Raw genomic sequence first — 11,567 nt, forward strand, 5'->3', positions numbered from 1 at the left:
AAACAAAGTCATATATCTGCTCCTCAAGGCAGAAGAGGTGGGGACCAGACCCCCATTCCACTCATCTGAGTCAATTTTTCCAGTCTGTTTGTTAAGGCGACAGCAAGGTCTGTTGCCTGGGCAACTGCCCTCCAAGTGCCATGGCAACCGCCATCACAGTCTCCAGCTCTCCACCTTGCCCCTTGGGCATCTCCATGGAGACGGGCCGGATGGAAAGGTTGCAGGGGGAGCTCGGAGGATCGGAGGATCGGAGGATGCGCCTGCGTCTAGTGGCGGGAGGGGGTGGGCAGGAGATGGCAGGCCCCCCCCCCCACCCTCCCACCCCGGCGTGCGCAGTCGCAGAGCACCGCAGCCTGGCCCGCTAGCCCAGGCGCTGCGCATTTGCCAGCCAGTCCGCCCGTCCGGAGCCCGGCTCGCTGGGGCAGCATGGCGGGGTCGCCACTGCTCGGCGGGCCGCGGGCCGGGGGCGTCGGCCTTCTGGTCCTGCTGCTGCTGGGCTTACTTCGGCCGCCCGCCGCTCTCTGCGCCCGGCCGGTAAAGGTGCGACCCCGGGCGGGCAGTGGGGGTGGGGAGGATGCTACCCCAGCCTCGCTGGCCCCGGCTCCCCGGATGTGCGGAGACATCTGTGCGGGTGGCCCGGGGTCCGGCCGCCAGGGCCAGGCTGGGTCCCTGGGGATTCGGGGGGCGGGGGGGGGGGGCAGTCTCTTGGGCTCAGCCCGCAGCCGCGCCCTGCCCATCCCTCCCCGCCCGGCGCCCGTGGCGCTGTCCATGGGACCAGCACCTATTACGGGAAGGGATGCGCGCATGGATGTGTGTGCGCGTGTGATGTGATGACAGGCGGTGAGGTGCGGTGTCCTTGTGTGTGTCCTTTGATGTGAGGCGCTTCCGAGGGTCCACACAAAGGTGCCGTTCATGGGTCCGGGTGTGCAGTGCGCGGGAATGGTGAATGCGGGGGTGCTTCTGTGTGCCTTTTCTTAGTAACACCCTGTGTATGTTTGCGAATCCTATAGCAATGACGTGACCTTTGGGCGTGTCTGTGTTTGTGTATGTGTGTGTGCGCGCGCACGCGTGTGTGATTTCGGTTTTGCTTGGGAGGGCGTGGTCTTCGCATCCCCGTGTCCATTTCGGTTCTGTTACACGGAGTGACTAAGATGTTGGGCGTGTGTTCGTTTTCTGCCCTTGTCTTTGTGCAGCTATGTCGTTCTGGGAAGAGGGGTCATGTCTCTGCTGCATTGTGTCTTTCAGGGGCGGGGTGGGGGGGGGTGCGTGTCCTTGCATCTGGATAGCTTGGCCATTGTCACTGCATGAGCAGCCATGCGTGAATGCGCGCAGTTCTTTTCCCGTGCATGTGGCAGTGCTGGGTTGCATATGTGACATCTCAAGGCCTGCCAGTCCGTGTGTGTGTGTGTGAGGCTGTGATTGCTGGAGGATTTCAAAAACTATTAAATATTGTATCTATGACATAATATAATTAACATATATGTTCAATGTAAGGAATAATGAGAAAATAACCCCCATGGGTATCTACCACTCAGGTTAAGAAACAGAACGTGACCAAAGAAGCCCCTCTCTTCCATAATAATGATCCTACATTTCCTGTTCTTTGAGCCCTTACTTTTGTGTGTACCTTATGACATATGCAATATCTTGTTTAGTTTTTCCTCATGGAAATGGAATCATAGCGGTTCTGGTCTCTGGTCATCACTAGGAAGTCATTAGGTGACTTAGTCTCAGGTATCTCCAGTGGAATTCGTTTTCTCTCTCTACACTGGTTGTGAGATAACCTCTCCATTGAAGTGTGTGGCTATAATTCATTTTTAATCCTTTTTATTTATTGATTTTAGAGAGAGGGAGGGAGGAAGGGAGGGAGGGAGGGAGGGAGAGAGAGAGAGAGAGAGATTGATTTGCCCTAACCCGCAACCTTGGCATATTGGGATGCTGCTCTAACCAGGGTCTATAATTCATTTTTTATTGCTGCATAATATTCTATCCTATGAGTATATCATTAGTATATGAGTGCCTTGGCCAGGTCAATCAGTTGGTTAGAGCGTTGTCCTGATACACCAAGGTTTCGGGTTCGATCCCTGCTCAGAGCACACATGAGAATTAACCAACGAATGCATAAAGAAATGGAGCAACAGATCTCTCTCTCTCTCTGAAAAATCAATAAATAGAAAAATTTAAAAAGCATATGAGTATACCATGGTTTATGGATGCATTCTCAGTGTCAGTAGACATTTGGGTTGTTTCCAGACTTTTCTTTCTTTTTTTTTTCTCCTTCCACTTTTATATGATTACAAACAGCGCTGCTGTGATTTTTAATGAACTTGTGTCCAGTAGCATCTGAACAAAAGCTACGCTGGAGTGTAATACCCCAGGAGTGGGTCAGAGGAGATGTACATCATTTTAGACATTGCCGAAATGCTCTTCGAAGTTAATTTTGGCAATTGATTGCCAACCAGCAACGTATGAGAGTTTCCATTTTTTTGCACGTCCATGCCAACGTTGGGCATTATTAGACTTTTTGCCTTTTTAAAAAATATATATTTTATTGACTTTTTACAGAGAGGAAGGGAGAGGGATAGAGAGTTAGAAACATCAATGAGAGAGAAACATCGATCAGCTGCCTCCTGCACACCCCCCACCGGGGATGTGCCCACAGCCAAGGTACATGCTCTTGACCAGAATCAAACCTGGGACCCTTCAGTCCACAGGCTGATGCTCTATCCACTGAGCCAAACCGGTTAGGGCAAGACTTTTTGCCTTTTTAGCAACTTTTTGGCCGTGTTATGCATTGTATCTCACTGGTATTTTAATTTGCACTTTCCTGATTACTACTTAAGTTTACTATGTTTCATACGTTTAGTGACTGTTTTTGTTTCCTTTTTGTGAAATACTTGATCATGAGTTTTGCCTGTTTCTTATTGCTTTTAAATGTTCTTTGAATATTGGATACTAACCCTTTATTTGGTTTGTGTTGCAGGCATCTTCTCCCACTCTGGCTTACTTTTGGTTCTTTTTTTTAAAAATATATATTTTATTGATTTCAGAGAGGAAGGGAGAGGGAGAGAGAGATAGAAACATCAATGATGAGAGAGAATTATTGATTGGCTGCCTCCTGCATGCCCCCTACTGGGGATCAAGCCCACAACCCGGGCATGTGCCTGTGGCCGGAATGGAACCTGGGACCCCTCAGTCCGCAGGCTGACGCTCTGTCCATTGAGCCAAACCAGCTAGGGCATGGTTCTTATTTTTAAAGTTAACTTTATTTTATTGTATTGATTATGAGTGAGAGACAGAAACGTCGACGTGAGAGAGAAACAAGGATGGGCTGTCTCCTGCACGCGCCAGAGTGGGAATTGAACCCGCTACCTTTTGATGTACTGGACGATGCTCCAACCAACAGAGCCACTGGCCAGGGCTACTTTTCATTCTTTTTACGGTGTCTTCAGACAAAAAGAAAATCTCAATTTTAATGTAGTCAAATTTCTTTCTTTTCCATTTTCTCAAATTTGGGTCACTTGTTCCTGCATGATTTATTGCAGAAGTCTGAGCTGTCCCCGCTGCCCTGCAGTGCCACCTCTGTCATGCAGCATGTGTCAATATGTATGCATCTGTTTCTACGCTCTCTTCAGTCCTCTGGTTTCCTGTGCTGTGTCTCATCTTCTGTTTCCGTTTAGTTGTTTAGTTTTTAATTTGATTTAAAATATATCCTTAGATGTTCTAGAACCTGGATATTTATTTCTCAAATCTTCATTCATAGTCAGTTTGATGTCCTGGCTCGTACTTGTGTTACCCTCTTTTATTTCTTTAAACTGATTGAAATTATATCAACACTGAACTGCAAATTAGTCACCTGGATAATTTATTCTACAGATAGACTTGCATACATGCCAAATGATATATGAACACCATTATTCGTTCCAGCATTATTTATAAGACAGCAAAAGAGTGGAAACACCCCCAAATGTTCATCCATTGAAGACTGGTTAAATATTGTACATCCACACAAAATGCATTCAATGCAGAAGGTGGGGGGAGGGCGGGGAGACAAAAAAGAAAAAAGAAAGAAAGGATGTTTTTAAGGGACTGATGCAGATCCAGATTCCCAAAAGCAAGGTGTGAAGTCTGCTACCTTTTGGGTAAAGCAAGTGGACAATGGGAGCCTATAAAATGCAAATATAGGTTCCCATTGTCCACAATATTAACATAGAAAAGTCTATAGCTGTCTTAGCTGCCATTTCCAGAAGCCCCGGGGCAAGTTCTGAATCACTAGGAAATTGCTATGTGGGGGGGATCTCGGGGTCTTTTGTGGTCTTAAGTGTGCCTGGAGATATTTGGGGGTCTCCAGTGGCCTTAGGGGTGCCTTTGGAGACCCCGGGGTCTGGGGTCCCTGGCCTGATGGGCGCCCTTTGTCTTTCCGCAGGAGCCCCGCGGCCTGGGCGCAGCCTCGGCGCCCTTGGGTGAGGCCGGGGTCCCCAGGCGCTTCCGACGGGCGGCGGCTCGGGGCGAGGCGGCGGAGGCGGTGCAGGAGCTGGCACGGGTGCTGGCGCACCTGCTGGAGGCCGAACGGCAGGAGCGGGCGCGGGCCGAGGCGCAGGAGGCCGAGGACCAGCAGGCGCGCGTCCTGGCGCAGCTGTTGCGCCTGTGGGGCGCCCCCCGCACCCCCGACCCGGCCGCGGGCCTGGAGGACGATCCGGACGCGCCCGCCGCGCAGCTGGCCCGCGCCCTGCTCCGCGCGCGCCTGGACCCCGCCGCCCTGGCCGCGCAGCTGGCCCCCGCCCCCGTCCCTGCCGCGGCACTCCGACCCCGGCCCCCGATCTACGACGATGGCCCCGCGGGCCCCGAGGCTGAGGACGACGGGGACGACACGTCTGATGTGGACCCCGAACTGCTGAGGTAGCGGGCGCGGGGATGGGCGGGCGCCTGCATCCCGGGCGAACACGTGGGTTCTGGGACCCTGGGAGGGAGGGAGGCCCTGGACCAGGGTGTGGGTGTAGAGATGTCTGGCTGGGGACTTCGAAGCCTGGTGTTTTGTTTTTTTGGGGGGGTGGTGGGACAGTATGGGGTTGCAGGGCCATCTGGGTCCTAGGGCCGGGGCGTTGATAAGCCCACACACCCGTCCGTTCTGCTCCCTGCAGGTACCTGCTGGGGAGGATCCTCTCGGGAAGCCCGGATTCCGATGGTGTGGCTGCCCAGCGCCGCCGCCTCCGCCGCGCCGCCGCCGACCAGGACCTGGGCCCCGATGTGCCACCTGATGGGGTGCTGGGGGCCCTGCTGCGCGTGAAGCGCCTGGAGACCCCCGCGCCCCTGGCGCGCCGCCTCTTGCCGCCCTGAGCACCGCCGGGGAACCTGCTCGCCCTCGGGTCCAGGGCCACCCCCTCCCCCCGCCCCCGACACCCCAACTCCTCAAAGGCGTGACTGCTCCCCCCGCCGGCGAGGGCCCTTGACCGCCCCTCCCCCGACACCCGACTGCTGCCCGCTCCTCCCCCAACACCCCGATGGCTCCTCAGCCGCAGGCTGGGCTGCTGCTCCGCCAGCGAGGACCCATGGCCGCCCCTCCCCCCCGACACCCGCAGGTCCCCCCCGCCCCCCCCCCGCCCAGCCGTAGTTACTGCCCTCAGAACGCCCCAAGATAGCCACCCCGGGCCCCACAATAAATAAGATCTAAAGCAGCTATGCATTGTCTCAGTGGCAGTTTCTAGGGGTTGGTGATGGCCGCTTTTTTATTTATTTTTTTTGATGGCCCCTCGCCTTGGTCTGACTCTTTAGAGACCCCTTCTTTGGTCTGTGCCCCATTTCTAGGCCTCACTCAGGCTTTGGTGCCACTTTCCAGCCACCAGCATAAGAGAAATGAAACTGAGCAGTGCCAGAAAGGGGAAGCTGGGCCTCCAGGTCGTTGAAAAGATGTTGTCAAGGTAGAATGATAGGACATACCTTACATTTGTTAGCTTGACTTGTAATGTTTACATATTTCCATTGTCTAGAACCCACTGTATCTGTATTGCCTAGTTCTGGAGATCCTGGGAGTCGGTGTTGGTAGCTGGTCTGTGGTCATGGCCTTTGCATTGGCTATTTCCTCTGCCCCGAGTTATCTGCGAGTTTTTGCTTAAATGCCACCTACTCAATAAGGCTTTCCTTGACCTCCCTGTCATGCTTTATCCCTTCATCTGCCTTTAATACATAGCCTTATGTCATACAAGGGCAGGGATTGTGTGTGTGTGTGTGTGTGTGTGTGTGTGTGTGTGTGTGTGTGTCTGCCTGCCTCTACATCCTTTGCACCCAAAGCCAGGCCTGGCACACAGCGGGCTTCCCCACATTTCTTGAATGAAAGAGCTCTCACAATTCCAACTACCATTCTAACCAGTTTCACACCCACCCACATAATGCTTGGCATGGAGGCAGCTTGGAAACCTGAGAGAGAACACCATTTATTTCATTTTCCACAAAATCTCTGAACTTGACAAAACATAACCAACAGTATGTTCCACATTACCAAAAAAGCCCACCACCGAACGAAAACCGCCCCAGAAGAGGGGTCCATCTATCCTAAATACACCCGGTGTCCCACACAGCTAGTCTTGGGGTTCTCCTAGCAAGGAAGCATCCCCCTGGCCTGGGGGATGGTCCATGTTTCTTGATCAAGACCTTCAGGCCACAGAGCAGCCGCAGTGGCACATGGTCTTCTGCTGGCGGGACTTGTTCTCAGCCTCCTTTGCCACGGCCTCCTGCACCTTCTGGATCTCGTGGATGAGCAGGGCGAAGGCCTCCTCTACACCTTGCCGCGTTTTGGCTGAGGTCTCCACGAAGGGGGCCCCCCAGCTCTTGGCCAGAGCTACCGCAGCAGCATGAGCATCTCCAGCGGTGGTCACAAGGTCGCACTTGTTGCCCACAAGGACCAGGGGCCGGGTATAGTGAGGGCCCCAGGTGGCCCGCATCTGCTGCAGCTGGGTTAGAGATGACGGGTCATCCAGGGCGAAGACACCCAACACACCATCCCCAACAGCCAGGCACTGGTCACGCAGGGCCTTGTGAGTGGGCTGCCCGGCTGTATCCAGCACATTCAGAATGTAGCCGCCGTGGTCCAGGGTCACCTCCTTCCAGTAGGAATCCTGGATCGTGGGGTCATGGTCTTCCACAAAGCACTGGTGGTTCAGCTGGATGGTGAGTGCACTCTTGCCCACCCCACTCGCGCCCACCACCACCGCCTTGTACTCGGGCAGCTGCTTGCCCCTGGAAGGTGCCGGAGCCTTGCGCCTCTCCTCCTGGGTGCCAGGGTTCCAGGTGCCCAGGCCCAGATCAAGCATGCTAGGCTTTTTGGGGCGCGCCATGCTCAGGGAAGAGATGCAGACAGAAGGCCCTGCGACTGGGAAGAGAAGAAAGACAATGGGGGGGGGCGGGGGCCAGGCAGTAGCAGTTTAGGTGAGGAGACCATGGGGGCCAGGGGCAGCTGGGGTCACTGAGTCAACATTTACTGCGTGCCCAGTGTGTGCTAATCACCTTCTAGTATGCTATACACGTTATTTATATTATTTTCTTCCATTCCCTTCTACTACATAAGCTCTGTGAAGGCAGGGGTTTTCAAAACAGCTTTGTTGAGATAGTTTATATACCATACAGTTAACCTAGTTAAAGTGTACAATCAATGACTCAGTATATTCACGGAGTTGGGCAACCATCAGCAATCTAATTTTAGAACATTTTCTTCACCCCAAAAGGGACACACACCCCCCGCCCCCGCCCATTAGCTGTCCTGCCACACTCCAGAGGGATGGCAGGGATTTCGTTGGCTTGGTTGTGAGTTTTTAACTGTTGAACCCCAGCCCAGCACAATGCCTGTCATATCAGTAAGCTGAGCAATATTCCTGCCTCCCCCCCCCCCCCGGAGTATATGTTCTAAAAGGTGGGGACAATGAACCAAATAAATAAGCAGATTACGAGGTCTGTAAGCCATTGTCTAAAATTCAGTCTTTATTACCTATTCAACATACCGCTACCAGGAACCTACTGTGTGGCAAAGTGGGGGGAAATAGATAACAAACGTTGGCCCTCAAAAATGTGACGATGTAGTCAGGAAGCCAGAAAACAACAAAGATATTTCAGCAACAGGTGGTAAGCATGCAGAGGTGCTTGGTTAATGTTAGCATTTTTGTTATGATTCCATTTTCATTCATTACTGCGAGAAGCTCCTGGCACACCGGGTATGGTGATGGAGGTGGGAATGGGGGTAGTGGGAGGTGTGGGGGTGGGTATGGGGCAGTGAACAAAATAAAGTCCCTGCCCTTGGGAGGATTAGATTCTAAAAGTGAGAAAGAGACCGTAAACAAGATAAGCAAGTAAATTACCAAGCAATTAGAAGAGCATGGGCACTCAGCAGGCGCTCAGTGAAATGAGTGTTATCTATTAATAGCAAATCACCGTTAACTCGTTCAATACACATCCTGATCTTAGTTCAGTGTGTGGCCTCAGGAAATGCATCTTAATGGCTGCTCTCCCAGGAAACCCAGGAGCAATGGCAGTTTGGGGGTAGATGTGTGTGTGGGGGGGTTCTGTTGAGTTTCGGAGCCAGAGGTCAGTAAGGTCCAGCTGTGTGGTCCTCAGCCCAGCCAGAGAGATCCCTGAAGTTACTGGATGTGCTCGCCCGGAAAGGGGGGCATGGTGAGGAAAGAGTTAAACAGGACAGAGTTCTGGGGGTCCCCAATGTTGGGGAGACAGAAAAAGGGAGAAGATTTAGCTCCGAGGACAAACTGGGAGGAGGGGGTGAGGGCGGTGGATGTGGAGAGGAGAGGTCGGATTCTGGTATATTCCGAAGGTGGAATTAACTGGCAGGTGAAATTCAGAGGCAGGGGAGGGGGTCAAGGATGACTCCTCAGCTTGGGGGCCTGGGCAGATGGAAATCTGAGGGTTCCATTATTTGAGGGTGGGGCCATTTGAGATGGGCTCTTCCTGCTAGGCAAGTCGCCATGGCTGTGACTATGATCCTAAAAGCCCTAGGTATTATTTACGGAGAACCCATCTACCTGCCGGCCATGCCAACACCCAGTCCTCCTGGCACCCTGGTGAGGAGGGGGCGATCATCAGCGCAGCCACTCTCTCAATGAGGAGCCCGAGGTCCCTCAGCCCATCAGAGATCACCAGAAGACAGGTCTCACCTTCGCAACCACTTGCTGCGCCAAGTGCTATTGGAGTGTCATTAGGGGGTTCTGGAGACCCGGAGACCCCCCTCCCCCACCCCATCGCACCCCACCCCCATCCCCGCTGCCAGGACCGCATCCTTTGTGTGTCCTTTGTGTTCGCCTACCTACCTGTGGGGGGTGGGTTGGGGGTGGCAGATTCAGGGAGAGTGGGGGGCGGGGGGACCACCCCAATGGGAGCCTTTACAAGCCCCCTTTCAGGGTTAGCGCGGGACAGCCTCCCCCGTCCTCCCCCGGGACTAAGCCAGGTGCAGTGGAAAGTTTGGGGCAGGGCGGAGTGACTCCCCAATTTGACCCTAAAGCCCTGACCTTGTGCTCAGTCTGGACCATCTCGGCCAGTGTGTCCTTAGGCGGGCCAGGGTAGGGCACGGGAAGGAACCCCTCACCCTGAGGCTGGGGCTGCGGGTTCGCAGCCCCGTTCCCGCCGGCACGGCCCCCGGCCCAGCTCGGCCTCCACAAAGCCGGAGGCCGGAGGGGCTGGGATGTGGGGGCTGGCCCCCTGAGGAGGAGCGGCCGAAGAGGAAGGGTCCCCGTAAAGACCACCTACAGCCCTAGGTGGAGAGCCCTCCCAGGTCGGGGCTGGGCTTGGCTGAGGGCCCGGCCAGCGGCTCACCTCAGTCCGGGAGAGGAGTTGGCGCTGGGACCCGAACTCGCTGCAGCTCTGACAGGACCAGCAGTGGAAGAGGTGCAGCACTAACCCCGGAGCAGAGAGCGGGGGGCGGGGGATACGCATGCGCCTGGCCCGCCCTCAGGCCCCTCCACCGGCAGCTCCCCTCCCCTCGCCTCGCCCCCCGCCCGGAGTGAGAGGGTGAGCGCAGGTCTTGCCCCGGCCGGCCGGCTGGTGCCGCCAAGGAAGTCTGGTTGGGGTGCGCTGCCCGAGGCCAGACCTCCGCGCGCGTACCCTCTGCGTGGGGCTGCGCCTCGCCCTTACCTTGCCCCGATTAGGGCTGCGGTTTTGGGTTTTTAGTGTATTTGGGATGTCGGGTTTTTGACTTGAGTGGCTAGACTTTGGGAAATGTTTGGGGAGGGCCTCTTTGAGGCCATGGAGCCTGCACTGTCGCAAGCAGGCTTTTTTGGTAGCTTGGGAGAGGGTTGTCTGTTCCTGGAGGGAAAGAGGTGCCCGAGAGCGAGCGTCATGTCCGTTCCTGGAGGGAAAGAGTGGCAGAGGAGTGGTTATTCTGTCAGGGCTTAAAGAACCTGGTATGAGGTGGACATGTGCCAAGGCTAAAACATTCCCCAGACTCCCTTGCAGCTATCATAGTCACAGTTCTGACCAATGAGATATAAGCAGGGGTTACTGGAGGGGGCATCCAAAATGTTCCTTAAAGGAAGGACTGAGCTAGCCACAGCTCCCTTCCCCTTCCCTATTCCGTTTCTTCTTGACTGGGTGGGGCTCTGGTGATCATTTTGGGGCCATAATGTGGCCATGAAGAAAAGTCCAGAAAACCTCAGCCTTGGACTTGAGTTGCCAAATTCTCATGTGGGAGAAATAAAACCTCCAAATTATCCTCCAATTCCCAGCCCTTGGTCCATAGTAGGTATTCCTTCCCCCAAGAAGCTACTACCCATGATTACAAAATTCAAGTATGTTAAACCTGGACACACCCCTCATCCAAATCAGGACAAAAAGACAGGTGGGGAGACTGAGGCCTGGTGAGGACACTTCCTGGTAGTTTTCTTGCCTTCTCGGCCCAGGGTGTAGCTGGGACTGGCTGCGAGGCTCCTATTCCTAAGGCACTTGTTTTCTCACGGATTCTACCATTTAATCTATAGTGGAGCCAGTCAAACTGCTCTATTTCCAGTTAGCTTTTTGGGTGCTGGCTGGGCAGGGGGTTGACCTGACAAACACCCATGCCTTCATTTCCTCTATACTCATCAGCCCTGTTGGCCAGGAGTGTGGGGTTCTCTTCTCCTCTCACTCATGATTAAAAGGCTTTCTCCAGCCCTGGTCGGTGTGGCTCAATTGGTTGAGCATCGTCCTGTGTACTGAAAGGTTGCAGGTTCAATTCCTGGTTGGGGCATATGACTGGGTTGTGTGCTTGATACCCCACAGGGGGCATGCAGGAGGCATCCTATCGATGTTTCTCCCCCTTCCTTGTTCTCTAAAAATCAATAAAAATACTTAATAAAAAAGGCTTCCTCCAGGTTTTGTAACAGCTTGTACTTTATTACATATGCAACCCCACTATACCTGCCAGTTGCTCCCCACTCCCTCCAAAGTATCATCTTCGTGATATCAGCCCCCTCTTGAGGCAACTAAGCTATCCCATTCTTTCTGGGGCAGAACAGATGGGAGTCCCTAGAGCAGTCAGTGGGCAGGGGGAGAGCTACAATTAATCATCACAGTCCTCTTACAGGTATTTAAACTTAAAT

At 54.0% G+C, this 11,567-nt stretch overlaps 2 protein-coding genes across 2 annotated transcripts; one reads left to right on the forward strand and one right to left on the reverse strand.

Moving 5' to 3' along the window:
* The first annotated feature begins 347 nt into the window (after positions 1–347).
* Positions 348–5,668, forward strand: PCSK1N (proprotein convertase subtilisin/kexin type 1 inhibitor). Its single transcript, XM_079764412.1, has 3 exons — positions 348–540; positions 4,427–4,899; positions 5,142–5,668. The coding sequence occupies exons 1-3, from the start codon at positions 427–429 to the stop codon at positions 5,335–5,337; spliced, it is 783 nt and encodes a 260-aa protein (XP_079620538.1). The 5' UTR covers positions 348–426; the 3' UTR covers positions 5,338–5,668.
* A 982-nt stretch (positions 5,669–6,650) lies between these two features.
* On the reverse strand, positions 6,651–7,441 carry ERAS (ES cell expressed Ras; the record flags this gene model as incomplete). Its single annotated transcript, XM_079765390.1, has 1 exon — positions 6,651–7,441. The coding sequence occupies exon 1, from the start codon at positions 7,329–7,331 to the stop codon at positions 6,651–6,653; it is 681 nt and encodes a 226-aa protein (XP_079621516.1). The 5' UTR covers positions 7,332–7,441.
* Between the last annotated feature and the right edge of the window lie 4,126 nt (positions 7,442–11,567).

This window comes from Cnephaeus nilssonii (assembly GCF_951640355.1).
Source record: "Cnephaeus nilssonii genome assembly, chromosome: X".
Taxonomy (NCBI): Eukaryota; Metazoa; Chordata; class Mammalia; order Chiroptera; family Vespertilionidae; genus Cnephaeus; species Cnephaeus nilssonii.